This window comes from Thamnophis sirtalis, unplaced genomic scaffold, assembly GCF_051295495.1.
Source record: "Thamnophis sirtalis isolate CommonGarterSnake01/CBP01778 unplaced genomic scaffold, rThaSir2_p1.2 scaffold_5, whole genome shotgun sequence".
Classification (NCBI taxonomy): domain Eukaryota; kingdom Metazoa; phylum Chordata; class Lepidosauria; order Squamata; family Natricidae; genus Thamnophis; species Thamnophis sirtalis.
The window spans coordinates 38,171,159-38,195,744 of record NW_028261385.1 but is presented as its reverse complement, the minus strand read 5'-3'; the positions used below and the strand labels follow the sequence as shown (position 1 = coordinate 38,195,744).

The 24,586-nt window shown below is 38.0% G+C and overlaps 1 protein-coding gene across 1 annotated transcript in view; it reads right to left on the bottom strand.

The window, feature by feature from the left end:
* Positions 1–24,364, bottom strand: part of ATG10 (autophagy related 10) — a 110,983-nt gene extending 86,619 nt beyond the window's left edge. Inside the window, exons 1-3 of the mRNA XM_087715687.1 lie at positions 24,037–24,364; positions 19,153–19,275; positions 6,952–7,062 (exon numbers count right to left, since the gene is read on the bottom strand). Coding sequence (XP_087571813.1) covers positions 6,952–7,062; positions 19,153–19,275 — 234 coding nt within the window. The 5' untranslated portion in view covers positions 24,037–24,364. The remainder of the gene's footprint in view (positions 1–6,951; positions 7,063–19,152; positions 19,276–24,036) is intronic.
* Positions 24,365–24,586: the final 222 nt, after the last annotated feature.

The following is a 24,586-nucleotide window of genomic DNA, read 5'->3' as shown; positions in this document are numbered from 1 at the left end:
GGATATAAGCAGTTAAACTCTGATTTTTCCACAAAATTTGTTTATTTTAACTAATATATTAGTAAATCTCAATTAGTTAATAAAAGGACTATCCCAACACTATTTATTTTTTAATTTCTGCCTTGCAAGTACCTTCAGGTGTCACTTAATATTCACTACTTATATTTTATTAACTGTATATATTTTAAAAGATTACATGTAAACAATAGCTCTTTTAAAGCAATGCACCGATTCATAACTCACATTAAGGCATTTAACTAGAGTTCTTAAGCAAACCATAATTAATGTTTAAAACCTGGTACTCTATCAATCAGGATTTATAACTCATAATGGCTTGTTCAAGTCAGTTGAATCACAACTAAACATATGACACTATAGAATACAACTAGTGAATCCAACCAATACATGGTTGCTATCTATTGTAAAAAAAAATCCACTAAAATGGTTTAGCTCTTCACAAAAATTAAAAATTATTACAAGTTTGCCACCAAAAATTAAATTATTAGAAATAGGAGAAAAAATATAAAAGGTGACGATCAAGCATCCTTTGATGCCTCTATGCTTTTTTGATCATGTCAAAAATTAACTTAAATCCCATTTATGCAATTCATAAAAGCACCAGAAGGCTTTACTGGGGCTCAATGTCACATTTTAAAGGATCTGTATTAATGTATTAGATGCCACTCAGAGTGCCTTCAGGCCTCAATTATCAAGTTATGTAAATATAAATAGCACTATTAATAAAGTTTCCCATCTCATAAACTATTATTAACTAAGGAAGGTAAAAAAAACCTATACAGTTGAGGTCCAGATGCTTCCATATGCCTTTAGGATGAATATTTTAAAACACAATACCCAAATAATAATTATATCCAAATACCCAAATAAATACAAAGGGCTAAAACCTAAGTTAATTAGAATAAACTCACTATGCAGAGCAAAAACAGTCCAGTCAATCTAGTTGTTTTTTTCCCTTCATGGTAAATAGCAGTTTCAGAAGATGTTGGACCGGGCAATATTATGGGAACAGAAGATGCAATAAAATTCAGCTTGCCTACTTCAAAGGATCAAGTTCACTGCTTTCACTCTGCTTAAAATCGGAGGGGGGGGGTCAAAATTCTCTTACATTTCCTCATCTTTCCTTGATACATTCAAGTAATAAGTAACATAATGTAGAGAAAAATCATTTTGCCTATATTATTATTTAAAATGTTTCCTTGTATATTATTCTAGAAAGTATTGTACTTTCACTTATCAGCAAGAGATCTTTTTTTCCATCAGTATATCCTGAAGTAAAAATTTGTGAAATTATAATTTATTTTTCTTCTTGTTATAAGCCACACATAAATTTAATTTATCTAACAGGTATTTTTCATCAGCCTCTGTGTTGCTTCAATGGCCTTCAATTTTCCAACTTTTCCCTTCAGTCAGCGCCTAATTAATACTGAACCCTAATTTTTGACTTTATTTGGAGTTAGTAGCAGACAAAATATACTCTATGTGAATAGCCCAACACAGTTAATCCTCCAGTTATAAGTGTACCATCATGATTGTAACTCAGGATAGGTGTAAAGGGGCTTGGTCATGTGACCAATCCAATTTTACAATCTTTTTTGCAGTGATGGGTAAGTGAATCACTGCAGTCGTTAAGCAAACATTACAGTCATTAAACGATCCAATGGTTTGCTATGATTATATTGAAGTAAATAATGGTGCTCAGCAAAACCTTCACAAAAAAAAGCCAACACGGTTCTAGGCTGCATAAACAGAGGGATAGAACCAAGATCACGTGCAGTGTTAATACCACTTTATAATGCCTTGGTAAGGCCACACTTTGAATACTGCATTCAGTTTTGGTCACCACGATGTAGAAAAGATGTGGAGACTCTAGAAAGAGTGCAGAGAAGAGCAACAAAGATGATTGGGACTGAAGGCTAAAACATATGAAGAACGGTTGCAGGAACTGGGTATGTCTAGTTTAATAGAAAGAAGTACTAGGAGAGACATGATAGCAGAGTTCCAATATCTCAGAGGTTGCCACAAAGAAGAGGGAGTCAAACTATTTTCCAAGGCACCTGAAGGTAGAACAAGAAGCAATGGGTGGAAACTAATCAAGGACAGAAGCAGAACTGAGGAGAAATTTCCTGACAATTAGAACAATTAATCAATGGAACAGCTTGCCTCCAGAAGTTGTGAATGCCCCAACACTGGAAGTCTTTAAGAAGATGTTGAATAGCCATTTTTCTGGAACAGTATAGGGCAGTATAGGGCACACGGAGCCATTTGTCAGGGCATGCGAGGCACTGCCCTGTCAGCTGGCCAGTTGAGTTCACCCTTTTTTAAAGCCATTTTTCACCGTCCCCAGGCTCCAGAGACTTTATAGGAGCCTGGGGAAGGCGAAAAGAGCCTTCCCCCCACCCCACCCCAGAGGCCCTCCGGAGGCTTCATGAGCTAGCCTGAAGCCTCCGGAGTGCAAAAAACTGGCCCTATGGGCAAACCGGAAGTTCGGGAACAGACTTCCTGTTTACTCGGAGGGTTGTTTTGACTGCTCCGCCTGAAGCTCCCTGAAGCCTTCGGAGTGCTTAAAACAACCCTCTGAGCAAACTGGAAGTGACTTCCAGTTTGCTCGGAGGGTCATTTTGACTCCTCAGGAGGCTTCGGAGCGCTTAAAACGACCCTATGAACAAACTGGAAGTGACTTCTGGTTTGCTTGGAGGGTCGTTTTGACTGCTTTGGAGGCTTCAGAGAAGCCTCCTGAAGGTGCCTGAAGCCTCCGAAGGGCTTCCGGGGCAGGCAGGGGAGGCCTGTTTTTGCCCTCCCCAGGCTCCTATAAAGCCTCTGGAGCCTGGGGAGGGTGAAAAAAAGCATGCAAAAATGGGGGGGTCGCACCTGTAGTGCGTGCATGCGCACTGGGGTGGTGGTGTCGCACATTGCATTATGGGTGCGGCATGCCCGCATACGACCCTCCCTGTGCTCCCCCTACTTATGGCACGCGAGCCAAAAATGGTTCACCATCGCTGGTATAGGGTTTCCTGCCTAGGCAGAGGGTTGGACTAGAAGATCTCCAAGCTCTCTTCCAACTCTGCTATTGTATCGTATTGTAAAACATGGTCTCATGACCATAGGGTTTGGCAAATGGCTCTATATACAACCCAGAACTCACTAGTGGGTCCATCGGAACTTCAAACAATTGCTAAGCAAGCAACCAGTCAAGGATAAAAATCATAAAATTACAACTTCTGGGCCCTGTCTTAGGCATGACAGTCAGCTGGATAACATCAGGGCTTTTCCTCTTCTGTAACCCAACCAAACCTCACAGGATTTTTGTTGTGGTGAAAAAAAGAGGTAAGAATAGTAAAATGATGGGATAAAATTAGATAAAATCATTTTTTTTAGCAATGGTGGGATAAAATTAGATAACAATATAATAATAATCAAAGAATAAAACTGTGCCTCCCAAGATGTTATGTCAGTGTATTTTTTTTTCTAATATATTTCCCTTTTCCAAATTTCTACAGCTTTTTAACCCAAAGGACCACAGGGCAGAAAACACCCTGCAGAAAGCACATCTCCACAAGACAGTCCTTTCAGCAGTTTCAAGAATGCTTCCACACTCATTTGCACTACTCAGGTGATGCTGAACCTCCAAGTGGCCTCAATGACTCTCCAAAAGACTGCAAATGATCAACTGTCTGCAAGGAATATATATTCTTCCATTACCCACCATCCAGTCAGACTGAAGAAGCTTCTTATACGAGAAACGAAATGTAGCCAAAGAAAAACAAGAAAGTCCAATTGTCTCTTGAAAATACACCTTTGGGAAAACCATGACCTGGATGACTGAGAATCCCCATAGACTTTTTAATTATTTAAGTAGGAGCAACACTACAGGGAGTCCTCAACTTACAATCATTTGTCACTGTTCAAAGTTACAACGGCTTTGAACAAACAGGTTCATCAGCAGTGAGGGCAGGAAGACAGCAAAGATCAGTTGGGATGGAAGGCACAAGGCACTGGGCTCCCAGCATGCAGGATGGAAAAGGTAAATGCAGCTGGGGCAGATGCAGTTCCCAGATAGTTGCCACTTTGCAAAGCAGGGTTGAAGGCAGAGATGGTGGGGAAATAGATGGGTGGAAGGAAATGGAAGCAATCCCTTACCTCATTGAGGCTCAGGAAGTTGAGAATGGCTTGTGTTGGGGTAGACACTTGTTTAATAATGCACAATTCTCAGTTAACAATGGGAATTGGGACTGCCAGTCACTAAGCAATGTGATCACATGATATGTCAGTTTGTAAGCACATTACCTAGCGATGAACAATTTCAGTTCTAATTGTGATTGTAAGTCAAGGACTATATATAACATCTAAAAACAAGAAAATCAGCTTATTTATTGCAATTAGGCTTAAATCTGATTTTAGTTAGCTATTCTCCTTTATTTCACCTTTAAACTGGTTCAGATACGAAACAGCACTGTTTTAAAAAATGACATTGGCATTATTTGTGTCTGGCTTATCCTAATGTTTGAACATATCCATTCAAATAAGGGCATTATAACAATAAACCTTGATTCACACTAAACTCAAGCAGCTACATCATGCCAAAGAGGAAGCCTACAGGAAAGGAGATAGAATGCTGTATAAACAGGCCAGGAATGTATTAACAAGGGATATCAGAGCAGCAAAAAGAAGCTGCTCCCATCACTGTGAACACAGAAAAAGATGTCCAAGATCTATTTCACAGGCAAAAGCCTGAAAAAGCACCAGGCCCAGATAAGGTAAGATAAGGTTATAATGACCAATTGAGCCCCATTTTCACCTGCATTTTTAATAAATCACTAGAGATGTGTTATGTACCTTCTTGCTTCAAACACTCTACTATCACCCCAGTATCTAAGAAACCCTTCATCAAGGAGCTGAACGACTACAGATTGGTTGTTACGACATCTGTAATTATGAAAACCTTTGAAAGGCTAGTGCTGGCCCACTTGATAGCCAATATGAATCCACTGTTAGACCCCTTGCAATTGGCAAACCAAACAAATAGATTAGCAGATAATGCTGTTAATATAGCACTGCACTATATCTTACAACATCTTGAATCGCCAAGGACCTATGCAAGGGTCCTTTTTGTAAACTTCAGCTCGGCATTTAATACCATCATTCCAAATATCCTTCTCACTAAAGTGACTCAGCTAGTTGTGCCAGACACACTTGTAAGTGGATCGTAACAGATAGGAGGCAGCAGGTGAAGATAGGCAAAAATCGGAGGAGGGGGGTTGGGGGGGTGGAGGGAGGGAGGGAGGGGCATACAAAAAAAAATTGTACTTCAATGTTTTAATGATTGACGAATGATGAAATATTTGTGTTTTTTAAAAGAAATAAAACCTTTTTCTAAAACATAGGCAAAAATCACATCAGATACCTGTACAATAGCACAGGTGCAACCCAGGGCTGTGTGCTCTGTCCATTACTCTTCTCTATATATACCAACAACTGCATCTCAAAGGATCACTTTGTTAAAGTACTGAAGTTTGCAGATGATATAAACGTGATTGGTCTCATTCGAGACCATGATGAATCTCCATATAGAACAACTGGCCCTGTGGTGCAGCTGGACAATCTTGAACTGAACACATTCAAAACCATAGAGATAACAGTAAATTTTAGGAGAAGCCCTGCTATTCTACCACCTCTTATAATAATAGACAGCACAATATCAACAGTAGAAACCTTCACATTTCTAGGTTCTATAATATCTCAGGACTTAAAAAGGGGCACCTAACATCAAAAATGTCTTCAAAAAAGCACCACAAAGTATGTTCTTTCTGCACCAACTCAAAAAGCTCAGACTGCTCAAGGAATTGGTGATACAGTTCTACAAAGGAATTACTGAGTCTATCATTTGCACCTCTATTACTGTCTGGTTTGGCACAACAACCAAATAAGATAGACTCAGACTTCAACAGATAGTTAGGATTACAGAAAAAATTATTGCCACTACCCTGCCTTCCTCAGAGGACCTGGATACTTCATGAGCCAGAAAGAGCGCTGTGAAAATATCTATAGACTCCCTCACATCCTGGACATGAACTGTTTTAACTTCTGTCAGAAATGGTGTAGGGTCTCCTGCTTGGGCGGGAGGTTGGACTAGATGACCTAGAAGGTCCCTTCCAACTATGTTAATCTGTGTAATCTGTATAAGACTAGGGAAGTGGCAATAGGAACTTTAGAACTGAATCGTAAGTACCCCTGGGAAGGTCCATCATAACTTCAAATGGCCACTAGACATCTGGTTGTAACTACTTTGTCAGCATCTCTGTCTCCTGCTCTGGATATTTTTGCTAAAGATGAAGAATACAGCCTGTTTTAAAAGAGTGAAAAGTATGAGACAAACTGTTTCATTTGATCTCATCTGTTCATCTTTCCTATTACCTATTTCCTTAGCTTCCTATGACTACAACTTTGTTGTTTATATCTCATGATTTATGTTGATTGCTTTTATTTAGTATCCTAATGTGATTTAAGTTGATTGATTATTTAATATCCTATGACTATCTCTGAGTGCTGTATCTTACAATTTATGATGATTATATTTTATGATAATGATAAAGATTTATCACGATGCTTATATGTACACTGAGAGCTTATGCACCGGAGACAAATTCCTTGTGTGTCCAATCACATTTGGCCAATAAAGAATTCTATTCTATTCCATTCCATTCTATATGTTTGATACATTATGAAACATTTGATCTTACAATCAAAACATGATTAACAAGCAAGCCTGACATTATATATGAACAGCAACCTAAACTATTCTGTAATTATTCCAATCTTCCAATTATAATCTACTTGGTAACCATTTGATGAATTCTCACATTTCTAAATTTATTGATTTAAATTATAGTATTAAAATATCTTGGTTTGATCAAAATCAAAATTGTTACATACCTCAACACACAGAAATGTTGGTTCATCATTTACTATGTCCACATTGCCTGAAGAGATACTTCTGTTTTTCAGCTGAAAATGTGTTTTAATCATGTAGCCATCATTAGAGTCCTATGATTAGAGTTTAAAGAAAAGCAACATTTGATTTTTTTTTGTTTTTAAGAAAGAATTCTACAATTTAAAATCATTTTAAAGGATTTTAAATAAATTATTTATTAAGGATAATAAATAAATTAAGCAAACTGATAGAAAAGCATCCCATAATTAAATACTTAAGTCCTTGAGTAATCAAAATTCTATGAAGTTGAACTTGTCTCCCAGATATTACATGGATATATATATAAATTTATATATATGTCATTTTCTTGTCAACAATGCATAAATGGTTTGCCATTGGCTTTTTCAAGGGCGTTTTGTCAAGTGTTATTGCTTAATATTCTTAACACAGTATATAAAAATTCAGAATTACTAGACCTACTCCTACCCACATTTCCTATTCGAGTTTATTCATATATAAGGCACCTTTAATTTAATGACATTCAGTCTCAATGTATGCATAGGATTGCTACCCCTTTTCTACTGATTCTATCCACTTACTTTCATAATACTAGAAAAATCAATCCATTATTCTTCTAATCTTTACTTTAGCTTTTTTTTTCTTGGTATTACTTCAGTTAATTGATAATCTGAAAGCTGATCTTTTTTTTCTCAATTTTCTTATTGGAGGAACCTTTTCACTTTTTTCCTAAGTGATCTTAGTAATATCGTATTACAATCAAATATTAATTCAGTGTCATTTTAAAACCAGTTCATCAAATACAGCCAACCATTATAAATGTAGTGATATTACAATAGAAAATACATTAAAAAAATTAGTAGGTAATACATGAGGATTGAATCTAAGAAAAATTCAGTGTTCTGCATACAGATCAGTGGTGGGTTGCAGGCGGTACGCCCCAGTATGGGCATATCGAAGCCTGTCTGGAGCACCGGGCACCCGCCCGTCTGAGCTCCTTACTTGTCCTTTAAAGCCTTTGGCGCTTCTGCACACAAACATGGCATGTACAGCGCCTGCACGATGCTCCGCCGAGCAGCTGGAGCATTGCAGAGGCTTGTAGATGGCAGGTATGACACATGCACGCGCCACGCGTGTCCATGTGGGCGACTCCAGGCCCGTTCCAACTGTACCATAACCCATCACTAATACAGATATTTTCATAATATGCAGTAGAATCTCATCTTTCAATAAAAGATGAAATGTCTTGAAAAAGAATTGGAAGTTTCTAAGAACATATTTTGAATGTGATCCTCCAGGATGAGGGCATAATTATTTGTAAACATTACAATTTAAAGCATTACTTAAAGAGGATTTGTTCCTTTTAAAAAGCAATATTTGCCTTACAAAGTGTATCATAAAATGATTTTGTCTTTTGCCTTACAAAACATATCATATTATATGTGGCACAGAGAAAATAAAACACAAGGGTAAATATTCATAAATAAAAATATCTAGTTAATACCATATTGAATAAGAATTTCAAAACAGTCAAAACAAAACAAGGTAGTATTGTTATTAAATCATATATGCTGACCCATTTTTCAGTTAAGTGCAGATGGTAAACCTATAAATTGTGACAAAAAAAGGCATAAGCATTCAACAGACATTTAGTAAAAGCACTTGACAAGAAGCATGAAGGATTCTTCCCATATGCCACTGAAAATGGGACAAAAAATTTACCATCTGTAAAACAGGAGAATGTGAAATAGCACTTTCTAAAATTAAACATTAAAGTACATAGACCAGAAATGTCTATACAGAGTTTTGTAAGAATGAAACAGTATAATTAAAACTGCTAACTTAATTTTCAAAATGTGAAGGTTTTTTTTGACTTTTAAGTATTATAAATGTTTCAATATGGTGCTTAGCAGCTTGAAATACTCTTTATCAGCTAGAATGTATCTAGATATATCTCAGTTTAGGTGACTCGCCCAGTTACAGGATCAAACCTGTTATAAGACCAAATCACACTTGGTTTGGTCAATCACTGATGGTTGATTTTTACAAAAAAAGCTTTTTTATTCTCGTTGATTCACTGGCAACTTTTGACCATAATATCCTTGTGAAATGAATCTGTATATTTGAAGTTAGAGACACTGTACTAACCCACTTGTATCTATAGTGTAATATTCAGGAACAAAACTGGATAATTCCAAGCCAGATAAGCTGAAAGATTCCATAACAATCTATTTAATCCCGAATGCTGGCTAACTTTTACATGTTTGTTGAAGGGGAATACCACTAACATGTTTTTTAATCTATTTTAAAAGTGTTAGTGTTTATTTTTAGTGTTAGTGCTTGTTCCCAATTTGCTATCAAGCCAAATTCACAGTAACCTTATAAGATATTAATCTGGATACCTATAGGTTGTCCTTATGTAACTGTCTGTCAAGACTTACTGGGAATGTCATATTTTCCAGCAATTTGCTACTGTGTGTTGTGACCCCAGAAAAGGCATTCTTGAATCAAATACCCTAGTAGTGGAATTTGCCCAGAAGTACCCAGGGTCATAATGTTCACCTGGGTATAGTTCATCTTTGTGCTATTGTGCCTCTGGTCTTATTAATTATTGTCAAGTAGCTTGTTTTTAAGCTGGTTTTAAATATTTTATTTTTAGAAGTTTCAACTGATTAAAAGGTACTGTAAATGGTTTTTAATTATCCTCACATTGGAATTTGTTATTTACTACTGAAACATGGATTAAACGTTTATAAATCAAATAAATTCATAAAATCTGAATTTGTCATATTACACAAGTAATCTCAAGAACATTGGTACATTCCAGCTCAAGGAAGGGATTTTTCATGTCTCCCCCCTCCCTTTTCTCACAACGAAAGTATTCCGATGGAATGCTGAGGGCCCTTTAAGCTCCATCTGCTTTTTTTTCACCCCATAATGTCATCCCTGTATGATTAGCAGCCAGACCAGGCATGCCTCAGCAGCAGCTGAAACAAGAGGACAATGAAGGTCAGCTGAGGCAGCAGGGTGCTGGATAGTGAGGGTGACTGGGATTCAGCTCGGGCTTTCAGAGAATGGCAAGCAGCCCCCAGATTTGCTTGGTTCCGAGGCTGCTTGCTGCAGGGCAGGGTCTAGGATAGCCAAAAGGGCAAAGATGGAGGGGAGATAGGCAGGTGGAGAAGTTGAAGCTTGGATCTAGGAGGGTCTAAAACTAAAATGGTTTAGGTCAGGTTGGGTATTTGGCTAACAACTGGTAAATTTCACTTAATAACAGCAACCTGGATTGCCAAGATTGCAGTCACTAAATTATGTAATCTCATAATTTCTCATTTTACAAGCACATTGCAGCAATTGAAATTCTAGCCTCAACTGTGGGCGAAAGTTGTAAGCTATCAATGTAGCCACTTTTTAGGGACGCGGTGTCTCAGTGGCTAAAATGTTGAGCTTGTTGATCAGAAAGGTTGGCAGTTTGGCGGTTCGAATCCCTAGCGCCCCATAACAGAGTGAGCTCCAGGTACTTGTCCCAGCTTCTGCCAACCTAGCAGTTCAAAAGCACGTAAAAAATGAAGTAGAAAAATAGGGACCACCTTTGGTGGGAAGATAACAGCGTTCTGTGCACCTTCGCCATTTAGTCATGCTGGCCAAATGTCCACAGAGAGGTCTTCGGACAGCACTGGCTTTTCGGCGAATGGAGATGAGCACTGCCCCCTTGATTTGGGAACAACTAGCACATACGTGCAAGGGGAATCTTTATGTAGCCACTATTTTCAAGGAGTATATCAGGATCCACTTGAATTTCTGTTTCTCATTAATAGAAAGCTGGGGGAAATATGTAATGAACTTAAAGAAGTTGCTAAGACTGCCAAAAATGAAGCAAGTGAGGAAAGCAAACTAGATGGCAGAACAAACAGTGGAAATGGCAAAATAAAGAAAGCCAAAGCCAAAGCCAAAAAAGACAAACATATCAGAAGGGAACTTAACAAGGAGTTTCAGAGAGCTGTTAGAAGAGACAGAAAGCAGTATTATAACAATATCTGTAAAGACACTTTAGATGGAAACAAACATGGAAAGCAAGGAAAGTCTTTCAAGAGATCCTATAAGTCAGAAGAATGTTCTAATCTCAAATTGATACATTAAAGGATGCCAATGGATAGATAGCAGCCAATTCATGAACAAAGGAAAACTGTATATAGTAGAGGTGTTAAGGTATTCAATAGAAGATTATTAGATATTAGATATCTAATATTAGATATTAGAAGATATTCTCTACTTACATGTAACAGAAGATGAAGTTAAGTAAACTTCAAACCTTACCAAGTCAGAAGGCTATAGGAAGTTAAAGGTAAAGGTTCCCCTTGCACATATGTGCTAGTCATTCCCAACTCCAGGAGGCAATGCTCATCTGCATTTCAAAGCCGAAAGCCAGTGCTGCCCAAAGACGTCTCCATGGTCATGTGGCTGGTATGACGGAATGCCAAAGGCACACGGAACGCTGTTACCTTCCCAAGGTGGTCCCTATTTTTCTACTTGCATTTTTACATGCTTTCAAACTGCTAGGTTGGCAAAAGCTGGGACAAGTAACGTTACGCGGCACTATGGATTCGAACCGCTGAACTGCCGACCTTTCTGATCGACAAGCTCAGCATATTAGCCACTGAGCCACCGTGTCCCTCTGGAAGGAAGTTAGTATCCTTAATACCTTTAATTTCACATGCTAGCAAAATAAGGATATCCCATGCAGATTATAGCCCTACATGGGAAAATAGATGCCAGATGTTCAGATTAGCTTTAGAAAAGCCAGGGAACACGAGATATCATAGGTGATGCTGGATATTTGAGAGAGCTAAAGAATAGAAAAAAGAAGTAAGTATGTGCTTCATTGTTTTGATCAAATCAAGCTGTGGAAAGTGCCAAAAAAAATGGGAATTGTTAAGTCTATCCCCGTTAGGAGACTAGAATTGTGCAGCAGAAGTTAGTAACAAATAAGCTGCTGAATAGTCACTCACAGCCACTGAAGGTAAAACAAATGATACCTTTACTTTTGTAACAAAAATAGAATAGATAGTCTTCAAAATCAGACTATAAGCAGTCTTGTAGTATATAAACAGTCTATTTACAATACGTTGAAGTTATAGTTGCTCCACTCACGATTCACCATGTAGACAGGTAACTAACATACAGATTAGCCACCATCCAATACACAGTCTTCTCTCCAATACTAAGCACATACAGGAACAGTCAGGAACAGTCAGGAACAACAGTAGAACCAGTAGAATCATTAAAACTCAGGAAACATCAGGAGCATCAAGGAGCATCACGGAGTTCTCCGTACTAGTTCCTACTTCCTTATATGGCTGCTTAAAGCAATAGCATCCAATTACCTCTCTCTTACATTTAAAGTAACAGATACATTTGTTACAATCATGGCTTATGCTTATATAAATACATTGTCAAGCCAAGACTAGGGTTACATCCCTAACATGAATCCCTGATTTCCCATTATCTTCCTGGGAAATGTATAAAGAGGTTGGGAAATCACAGAAAAATAGACTCATTTCAGGTTGGTTAAAAAAAAAATACGACAAGGCTGCATACTATCCCCTTATTTATTCAATCTATATGCTGAATATATATTAAGGAAAGCTGGACTGGAAGAAGCTAAAGTTGTAAAACTGAAATAAATATAAATAACCTACACTATGCTGATGATACTACCAACAGTCAAAAACGCAAAGGATCTGCAAGCCTTAGTACCAAAAGTCAAAGAGCACAGTGAATAAATAGGACTAAAATTAAATATAAAGTTAACCAATCTAATGATAGTAATTGCAACAACCAGTCCTAGCTTCGACAATGAAGGTATCAAAATGATGAATAGTTTCTGCCTTTTAGGAGCAACTATCAACTATAAAGAAGCAGGCAGCCAAGAAAACTAGCACCTGATAGAGCATCTATGAAGGCCTTGAAAAAAATATTCAACTGATGTGATGTGTCTATACCTATCTACCTATCAAAATATTCTACTTCAAACATATTATGCAACGAATCAGGTCTCTGAAAAAGGCTCTAATTCAGAGAAAGATGGAAGAAAATAAATGGAGGCTGAAAGCAGGAAGGCAGATGGACTCAATTACACTGGTAAGTACACTGTTGGGCAATTTCACAAAATAGATTAGAGCAATGATGGGTTCCTACTGGTTCGGACTGGTTCTGTCGAACCAGTAGTGCTGCCTTCAAACAGAGAGCAAACTATTCCCTTGAAAGTGGGCCCACCCACCTGCCCCTGGATTATACTTACCTTTATTTCAGTTTCTGAAGCCCAGCTGATCCAGGACAGCAGCTTGAATTGCTGCTCTCAGCTGTTTTCCTTTTTTTGTCATTTTTTTTGTTAATTGTGCATGCGCATATCTGGTGTGCGCTCACAGAACCAGTAGTAATCCACCACTGGATTAGGGATAGATCATTGTGGAAAAGATTGGTAGGAACTGAAAATCTCAGGCACATAGTCTATCTATCTACTGCTGTTTATATTACTGCTGTGTAGCTTTGTATAAAGGTAGAAAGGATTCCAACAACTGCTTCTAATTGCTTCCAACAATTAGAAACCACATTATATTTTGTTTGTTCTCCAAGGATCACAATAAATATGTCCAGATTCCATTTTGGGGAGTAAAAACATACCATGGCTAAAAACATATTACTGAGAATTAAACAACAGAAGGTTGTAGAATTTAGTTCTGCAATCTGGGGATATCCTGGGTTGTCCATTTCTGCTTTGTATCAGAGATACACACTCTTGTTCTTCACTTGAGTTTTGAGTTGCCATTAATTTTGATATTTTAAAAATGGATTTTAACCCTGGCTAAAATGAAAAAACTTCTCCTGTAACAGAGGAGAAATATTTTAATGATTGATGGGACTCACAAATTTCTGTTTTATATACATTTACTTACTATTTTAATCACTTTCCTCTATACCTCCTAATATGTTCCTGATACATTTCTCAAAATCCATATGCAATCATCAATTCCAAAGACTGTACAATAATGTTCTCATTAGTGAGCATTCAAGGATGAACAATCCCCAGATGTTAGTGAATTATAAATCCCAGCATTCATCATCACTGCCCATACTGATAGGAGATTCTGGGTATTGGGATCCAATAATTCCTGCATTATACCAATTCAACTGTAGTGTAAAATAGAGACGGGGAAAAATCTGCTTACTGCAGTTTCCCTAAAAGTGGGTGAAAATTTAGGTCCATCTTATAGACCAAATATGAGCGTTTTTGCCCTCCCAGGCCTCCAGAAGCACTCTGCAATGGTCCCACATCTCATTTTTGCAATAAATCGGCCTGTTTTGGGCTCCCAAGCCCTCCATGAGTCGTGTTTTTGCTCTCCCACCCCCCACAGAAGCACTCTGCAGGCCAATATCTAGTAGAGTTTTTGCAAAAACAGGACATGCAGAGCACTGCAGAGTGCTTTTGGGGCCCGGGGAGGGCAAAAATGCAAGATGCGGAGGCCAAAAGCTATTTCTTTCTTCCTGTAAATTTAGGTGCATCTTATAGTCCGGTGTGTCTTATATCCCAAAAATACGGGTAACTCACAAGAATCACATTTCTCCTGTTAAGTCTCTTCTAGCTATGACCATGCACTTGCAATATGAGGTATAGATCCAAGAAACCGCTTCTACACCAGGTTTCTGCTTGCACAAAACCTTCGGAAACGTGATTTATCATCGGCCACTATATCACAAAACAAAAATTACCTGCAAAAAACAACTGTTCCAGGTACTATTAACCAAACCTAGTTATAAATTTCTTACATGTTAGCTCATTTAAGAAAATTAAACATGTTTTTGACATGGGTATTTTTTAAAAAGACGTTATGGGATTAAAATGTGTAACACAGCATGGATTCCTGGTAACAATATCTACTAAAAGACAACTAAAATGCATGGTATGTAATAAACAGTAGCTGCATACTAACAGCTCATTTCTCAAAGAAAGCACAAACAAATTGGGGTTTTTATTAGCTGTTTCATTATGTTTTATTTTAGAGAAAGACACACAAAAAGTGTATGTGCAACAGCTGATATAAAAGGATTCTATTCAAAACAATCTCTGTTCAAACCCCATTAATGTACCATTAAATTACTTGATAAGTCTGCAAATGTAACTATAAATTTAACTCTTTGGATAATATATCATTTCTGACAAGAGTTTATTTCAGTTGCTTTAATTTTAAATCAATATATGTCTCTTTTCAGCATATTAATTCTCTGCTTTAAGCCACATTATCCATGTCTGTCTATCTGTCCTATCTATCTATCTATCTATCTATCTATCTATCTATCTATCTATCTATCTATCTATCTATCTATCTAATCTATCTATCTATCTATCTATCTATTGTAGTGCCATAGCTGTTTTAGCATTTCTTTCATCAAAATTTCACCTAAAATAAATATATGTACTTTTGTCAGTGTACATTTGAACACAAAACTAATTCTTTTCAAGAAAATTACTTTGTCCTTAGTTGCTTTTACTGGCATCTTATATTTATGTTCCCATTAAAACCTAATGAGCCAAATTCAGAATGTACTTTTGATGGAACAAACTATGACTGTACATGCCATAAAGACTATAGTTGCAAACCAAATCTAAGTAGAACAAATACATAGGCTTGTTGGATAGGAAAAACAAACTACGGTACATATTCAGTATCTTGCTATAAAGTCCCCTACTAAACACTGCATTCAATCTCACAAATTGGCAATTCTTGGATTTATATATTTAAAGTTAGAAGCAAAATCACACTGTATGAAATAAATCTCATTTGAATTTTGTGCTAATCATAAATACTGTACTTTTCGGAGTATAAGACACACCGGAGTATAAGACACACTAAGGTTTTAAAGAGGCAAATTTTAAAAAGTAGGTAGGTAGATAGAGGGATACAGAGGGAGAGAAAGAGAGAGAAATACAGTAGGTAGATAGGGGGAGAGAGAGAGGTTAGGTAGGTAGGTAGATAAAGAGACAGAGATAGAGATAGAGATAGAGATAGATAGATAGATAGATAGAGAGAGAGAGAGAGAGAGAGAGAGAGAGAGAGAGATACAGTAAGTAGGTAGGGAGGGAGAGAGGGTAGGTAGGTAGGTAGGTAGAGGGATAGAGAGGAAGAGAAAGAAAAAGAAATACAGTAGGTAGGTAGGAAGAGAGGGAGTAGTTAGGTAGGTAGGTAGATAAAGGGAGAGAGAGAGAGAGAAAGAGAGAGAGAGAGAAATACAGTAGGTAGGTTGGGGGAGACAGAGTGTGTAGGTAGGTAGGTAGAGGGATAGATAAATAGAGAGAAATGCAGTAGATAGGTAGGGGGAGAGAGTGAGAGTTGGTAAGTAGGTAGGTAGGTAGATAGATAGAGGGAGGAAGGGGGCAGGGAGGGAGGGAGAGGGAGAGAAATACGGTAGGTAGGTAGATGTTTTCAGGTGTATTTATCCATATGCTGGAGAAGGAAATCGCTGACAATCTGCAGCACCTAAGACTTTGTTTCTGCTGGCATAGCACTTGATCAATGTAATTCTCATCAATCAGTTAAAGAGCTTTCCAAAAGCGGGGGGAAGTTTTTGCACTCTGCAAACCTCCCAAAAACGGCCCATTTTTCGCAAAAGAGGGCTGGTTTTTTTTTTCCAAAAAAAAAGAGGCATGAATAGCCTTGGAGGTGCTTGCTGGGTGCTCCTGGTGGGTGCCCCCCCCAAAATGAGCAAAAAATGGCCCTTTTTTTTTGCGAAAATGGGCCAATTTTTTGTCAAAAAATCGCCTGTTTTTTGCTCATTTCTGGCCTCTCCAGCCTCCACAACCTCCCTGAAAACCTCCATAAGGCTTTGCACGGCCATTTTGGTGAAGGGGCGGGGCTTCGGGAGGGGAAAAATGCTGTATTCAGTGTATAAGACACACCCAGATTTTCAGCCTCTTTTTTGAGGAAAAAAGGTGCGTCTTATACTCCGAAAAATATGGTACATGTAAATTTACTTTAATATACATTTGTGGCAGGATGAGATGTCCTGATGGAGGTGGCATAATATAAAATGGTCTAGGTGTAAAAAAAAAAAATTGCCAATACCCACTCAACTGTTAGATTAGACATCTAGCAGCTTCATACCCAATTAAAATACCAGAGAGCAGGCCCATCAGATGTTTGGGAAAAAATATGTAACAGGCAGAAGTAATCAATTCTGTTGTATTTATTTTGTACAATGACAATAAAAGCTATAAGTGTTAGGCAATGGTAGAAACCTCAACATTGAGGATTGTTGGAACTTCTGTACTGAATGGATGGACTTGAGATTGTGGGAATCCAGACGCATGTGCAAGAGGAACCTGTAGCTGAAAAGCCAAGAGAAGCAAGTTCAATCTCAACAAAATATCTATGGAAAGGGTGGCTGTTGGGAAAAAATACAGCTTTTGGATAAAGCAGCAAGGATAGCTTGACAAAACTTTTGGAATTTCAAAGAACTTGGGGAAAAAGTTGTTTTTCCATCTTTTTCTTTATTTTCTCTAGACCAAGGGTGTCAAACTCATGTCGTCACGGCGAAATCACGTGATGTATTGGGACTTTTTCCCCTTTCCCTAAATCAGGCATCGACATGACCAGCACATGATACATACAGCCCGTGGGCCGGGAGTTTGACAGCCCTGCTCTAGAGTAGAAGGAAATTTAAAAAGTGAAAGCGTTGACATTGGCTAATGGCAAGAATATCAAAGTTGTGATAAACAATCTCATATGAATCAATGATGAAGCAGAATTTTAAAAAAATAAACTTTACAAAAATTATTTCAGAAATGTCTCTATAGTTTGTTAAGGCCATTGCATATATAGTATTACAAATGATTTATTTATCACTGCATTTAGAGAAGAACACTGTAGGAGTCCGTATATATCTAAGTTCCTATCCCTCTTCCAATAGTACTTATGCCCAAAGTCCTAGAACTGAAATACAGCTACAAAAACATACATGACTATCCTCTGTAGTGTCACACCACTGGTGCATCTAATTCACTAATTCACTCTAATTCACTGGCTGCAGCTCTCCATGAATTCCAAAAAGTATTTTTTCTTATTCTATCTTCAGATGCTAGAAATTAAATCTAGAAGCTTCTCTACGCAAAACACGCACTTATCATATTTCATATTTGTATTACATTTATGATAAAGAAATTTCAGTATCAGCAGAGTGGAGCAGTGATAGAAAATCACAGAAAATCAGATGGGATTAAAGCAATAATTAAAGTGCTGCCCAAACATTGGGTCATTTGTTCTACATGCAAGCAATATGGCTACAACAAAAGCCCATCTATTCACAAAATGGTTGTCAACAAGGCTTGCCTAGTTATAAGTAAACATCATCAAAACATTTCACAAAAGGAAAACTTTCAGTGTTCAAAGAAATCCATCTCTCTTAAAAATAAAAAAGCCCTGTCTTTAGTGATTTGTAAACACAAAATATTCTTCCCCAAGCGAGCAGTTTCAAGTATATACTTAAATACTTTTACATTCTTTTTTTTTTGCTTTTATTTAGAATTTTGGGTGTCCTATGATAATTTAATTTAATTGACACATCACTGTAGATTTTTGTTTGTTTTAAAGGAAAAAAATTACTTTTTCTGATAAAAAGGAAAGGAAGCTTTTATTAATTGGAAGAGAATCTAAAGGATAAAATTATTTCCAGTTAATTGCTATAGTAATGAACACCATTGTAAAAAACCTAAGAGGAAAGTATTTACACTGGTTATTTTTGTAATTTTCAGCTTTTTTTAAAAAAAAAAGCAGGTTTAAAATATTTATAAAGGAAAAGAATAGCCAATTCTTAATGTCTATTTTATTTTGTTTTGTTATATTTTGTTGAAAGTATCCTAATACTTGTATTTAATAATTGAAATTAAATACCACATTAAAGTTTTAAGGAAAATGCAGTGCTTTAAAAAAGAACCATAGGCCAAGTAAGAACTAAACTTAGATAAAACATCTAATTTTTAAAATTCTTGGAAGAAAAGCTTTCAGAAATCAAATTACATAAATTTGAATCTTTTAACAGTATAATTATCAAAGTACAATAAATCATAACTTGGTTACAACTCCTCTTGGAAAGTCTTTGTTATAAAAGGCTTAAGACTTGAAATGTGCCCATACCTTTATGCTTCTCCATTGCCAATCATCCCCAATTCTTTGTGAATATTGGAGAAATTCTGTACAATATTGCTTGAATTTATTCTCTTCCAAAAAGAAATCTGCATCAACCAAGTTAAGTGACATCTGTCAAGAAATGGAAGTGTTAACATTGGCAGAAACTGTGAACTCTGTACATATTACCTAACTCCCAAAGGAAAGGAAAGAGAGAAAAATGGAAAATTCAACATACAATAGGGATTGGACTCATGCCTAATCACTTTGCTACAGAAGGGCATTTGAAAGGTACTAAGTTAGGAAACACTTTTGAAGTAATACATTTCTGTGCATGGAAAAACTATTAAAAAAGAAGAAACTTTTCCATTTTTAGCTTTTGTGCTAGTTAAACATAGGATATTACTTTCTTACCAATCAGAAAACTATTTTGGTGTTCTTTACTTTGCAATAAAATGTGTATTTTTCTTAGTAATCCAACCTGGAAAGCATTTAACTTAAACAGATTGAATAAGCAAGGGACCTTAAGGACTAGCATGCTGATTTTGAATAAACTTGACAGCAAAATCCAATTACCTTATTTTTAAAGAGAATTATTGGTTAATATTATCCCAGATTATTGTGAACTGAGAATTCCATATTCCAGATTTTGGACTTTATCAATAATTACTATGTCTCTCACTACTCAGCAGTGGCCCCGACCCTTTGGAACGAGCTCCCTGTGGAGATTCGTACCCTCTCCACCGTCCCAGCCTTCCGCACAGCCTTGAAGAACTGGCTCGCCCGCCAGGCCTGGGGATAAGGACTCCTACCCCGCCCGAATGATGAATGTATGTTGTTTACTATTTTATTATATGTTGTCATCTTAATGTGTATTCCCCCTTCCCTGGTTTTCTGTGAGCCGCCCTGAGTCCCCTCAGGGAAAAGGGCGGCCTACAAATTCTAATAAAACCTATAAAAAAAAACCTACTATGACAGATACAAAGGATTAATTAACATTGCTGGAGAACAGATGATATAATTCTCAGATACCTAAAAAGAAGATTGTTTTTAGCAAATAAGCATATTCAACAGTTACAACAGATCAACCTATAAACCTGGAAACCTATAAACTTCAAACCTATAAACAACTACATTTCCATGTGCTGAAATCTTTGAAAAAATTAAGAATTTTATTACTTATAAAATGTATAGGTAAAGTAATGGTTCCTCTTGTTCATGTGTGCTAGTCGTTCCCAACTCTAGAGGGCGGTGCTCATCTCCGTTTCAAAGCCAAAGAGCCAGGGCTGTTCGAAGACATCTTCGTAGTCATGTGGCCTGCATGATTAAACACTGAAGGCGCACGGAGCGCTGTTACCATCCCACTAAAGTGGTCCCTATTTTTCTACTTGCATTTTTATGTGTTTTCAAACTGCTAGGTTGGCAGAATCTGGGACAAGTAACGCAAGTTCACTCTGTTACGCGGCACTAGGGATTCGAACTGCTGAACTGGCAACCTTTCTAATCAACAAGCTCAGTGTCTTAGTCACTGAGTCACTGCGTCCCTATAAAATGTATAGTTATATTTTAATAAATAAAACTACAGATGAACAACGTTCTGAGTTTTGAAGTTATATTTATTCATTTATATAATTAATCAATTAATCAATGAAGAAAACTAGGTTCAATTTGGGCAACTAGCATCATGCTAAATAAAAGCAGTACAAAATATTCACATCAAAAATAACAATTACATTTTAGTCTGTAGTTTGTTACAAAACTATATTTCTTTATTATAACTTTTCAAAACTGATTGCATTCTGCAGCGTCTGCTGAACTTGTAATTCACCACAGGGTTATTTATGATCGTTGATAATCATTTTGTTGCCTGCATCAGACTTAAAACTGTGGCAAAAGATAGCTAAATGCCTAATGGAGTATGGTATATATTACATGTGGGTAATCTAAAGCTAGATTCACAGTCAAAGACTACTGGAAACCTAACCAAGGAACTAAGAATTATTAAATAGCATCTAAGAATATAGGCAGTTCCAAACACGGTGGGATTATTTTTTTTTCACATTACGATGTACAGGTCTGATGAATTCAGAATTTCCAAATATTGAGGATATCTTTTAGGAATTGGGGTGCAAAGCATGGTGTAACAATGAATTTCTTTTTACCTGTCCCCCCTTCTTTTCAACATCTACATGAAACCGCTGGGTGAGATCATTCGACGGCACGGGATAAAGTACCATCAATATGCGGACGATACTCAGTTGTATCTGTCCGCCCCGTGCCAACTCAACGAAGCGATGGATGTGATGAGCCAGGGGCTGGATGCTGTTAAAGACTGGATGGGGGTCAACAAGCTTGTGCTCAATCCAGAAAAGACCGAGTGGCTGTTGTGCTTCCCTCCCATGAATTGGCCAAGTACTCCATCTCTCAGGCTGGGGGGTCAAATTATACGCCCCTCAGACAGGGTTCGCAACTTGGGAGTCCTCCTGGACCCACAGCTGACCTTCGAACACCATTTGTCAGCTGTGACCAGGGGAGCATTTGCCCAGGTTCGCCTGGTACACCAGTTGCGTCCCTACCTGAACCGGGAGGCCCTCACAACAGTCACTCGTGCCCTTGTGACCTCTAGGCTGGAATATTGCAATGTGCTCTACATGGGGCTGCCCTTGAAGAGCATTCGGCGACTCCAGCTAGTCCAGAATGCTGCCGCGCGAGCGATTGTGGGTGCACCTCGGTTCACCCACGTAACACCTATCCTCCGCGAGCTGCACTGGCTACCTGTTGATCTCCGGGTGCGCTTCAAGGTGCTACTTATCACCTATAAAGCCCTTCATGGTAGTGGGCCTGGGTACTTGAGAGACCGCCTACTGCCAATTACCTCCACTAGACCGATTCGATCGCATCGATTAGGCCTCCTCCGAATTCCATCTTCTAGCCAGTGCAAACTGGCAACTACCCGGAGGAGAGCCTTCTCGGTGGCTGCTCCGTCCCTTTGGAACGAACTCCCCGTGGAGATTCGGACCCTCACCACCCTCCAGTCCTTCCGCGCCGCTTTAAAGATCTGGCTGTCCTGGCTGGCCTGGGGTTAAGATTATAGCCCCACTCGAATTGTGCGAATGTTGTGTTTTCTTTTTAACATGCTGTATTGTCTATTGTTTGTCTTCTCCCCCTCCCTCTTTTGAATTGTGAGCCGCCCTGAGTCCCCCCAGGGAAAAGGGCGGCATACAAATAAAGGCAAAACAAAACAAAACAAAACAATACCTAAGTGTCAACTTCAATCCACAAATCCTCAATATTTTGTAATTTTTTCCAATTGTTTTCCCTTAATCTTAGCATCACCCAGAATAGAAACATAAATAAATCAGATTCATTTCTTTTCAGTCTGTTATATCAGACATGTTATGAACAAAATGCCTCTCTGATTGGATCTTAAAGTTCCATTAGATCTTAACTGGATCATTTTCAAAAACTTTCTTAACTTGAGGTTCCCACTATTTTTTACTATATCCAATTCAAAACCTCTGGCAAAGTTTTCAATGAACAATTCTGGCAACTTAATCATGACACTGCTTGCAGTCAGTTTGTGAAATTTTGCTGCAGCCACTGATCAGTCAATTATTTCATCCTTTTTTACTACAAAGGTGATATTTGCTGTTGTTTGTTACATGTTGAATTTTGACCTTCATACAACTAATTCACAAAGCTTGTTGTTGAACTGCCAAAATAAAACCTTCGGTTTCTTATTTAATACTCCATGTGGGTGTTGTGTTATATCAGCTTTTCCTCCTCCTCATATATTGGCTTGTTCTTCCAATTAACAAATTGGTTTTCATTTCTTTTCTGTATTTAACCTTCACCTTTGCTGATTTCAAAAGCTTTCCTTGACTGACTTCTTCAGCAAAGGTTATTGGTTTTTCTTCATGTCAGGCCATGCTTATATCAATATTATGGCTTGTTGTAGTCAGCCAGATAATTAGACTGCATTTGGCATTTTTATCCACCTATTGAATGAAGGATCAGGGATAGGGAGGTATTGTTTGATGTTATTAAAGGTATCACAGGAAGTGAGCTATTCCAAGTATAGCTGTCTTTTGCAATTAACTAATGGAGATTTTGTCAATGCTGGTGTTCTCCAGTCTGCTCCAGATGTTTTGGAATTGCACCTATTATTGTTGATACTATCTTTGCTTTGTTTTGCCATAGTCCTATTTTTATTTGCAGTACCTTCTCCAGGTATTGCCCTGGGCACTATCCAGACTTTTTTGTCTTCACCATCATAGCCAATTTATTTTCAGAATATTCAATTGTTCCCATTATATTGATTCAATTAATTAAAATATTTAAGATTGCCTCTTAAGATCAAGTCATCATTAAGTCCTCTCATATAAATACATTACAACAATAAAATATTAGAAACATTAAAAAGGCAGTGGAAATGATAAATGCAACATTCAATCGATAAAGCAGCTGAAATAAACTTACCCAAAAATGAAGTTTATAATAAATTTTTAATCTGCAGTTACACTTTTACAGTAATGGGGATAGGTAAACCATCACTGGATTACAAATCCAGAAACATGAGACCAGCGTTAAAAGACTCTCTTAATCCTTTGTTGGAACCAAGAAGCACAGGAGTTGTCCTTGAATAATTAAAGTATATGAAACTTATTTAAGCAAAATGCCACACATTCCATAGTGTTTATGGGCATAAAGATAATAAGAAATATTTAGGTTTCTGCAATTAGTACAGCATTATAGATTCTACCGAGTCTATTCCCACCCAACAAAAGGTATACATACAGGGTACCCCAGATGTTCTACTATCTCCATAGTAATCTTTCTCAATCTGTCTTCCAGATTTGTGGGGCTTCAATTTCCGTAATACCAAGTACTCACCAGCTGTTGGGAGTTGAAGTCAAAATATACAAGTTGCTAGTGGTGAGCTGAAGCAGGATCGGCTCGCGCGGTTCCAGCTGATCAGCGCGGGCTGTGAAACTCAGCTGGAGCTCCGCCGGCCTCCGCAGTCGCCGGCAGCGGCACACGGGGCCTTGGGAGGTGGAGGAGGAGGAATCAGCTGGAATTGGGGCGCTGCCGGAACTCTGCTGAAGCCCCGGGATCTGCGCGCACGGCTCCAGCTGATCGGCGCTGCCGGCAAAGGACACCTAAGCTGCGGGTGGTGAGACTTAGGGCAGCGACCGAGACTGGAGCTCAGCCAGAGCCCCAGAAGGCGGCGCGCCCGGAAGAAAAGAGGAAGAGGCGGGGTGACGAGGGGAAGGTTTGAAAAGAGAGAGGTTTAGGCGGGAAGGAAAAAGGAAAGCGAGGAATAGAAAGAGAGAAAAGGCAATGGGGAATAAGGGAGGTTTCTATGGGTCAAGTCTGAAGGAAAGGTAGAGGAAAAAATTGAGAGGGAAGGTAGAGAAAGGAGGAGGAGGACGGGAAAACAGAG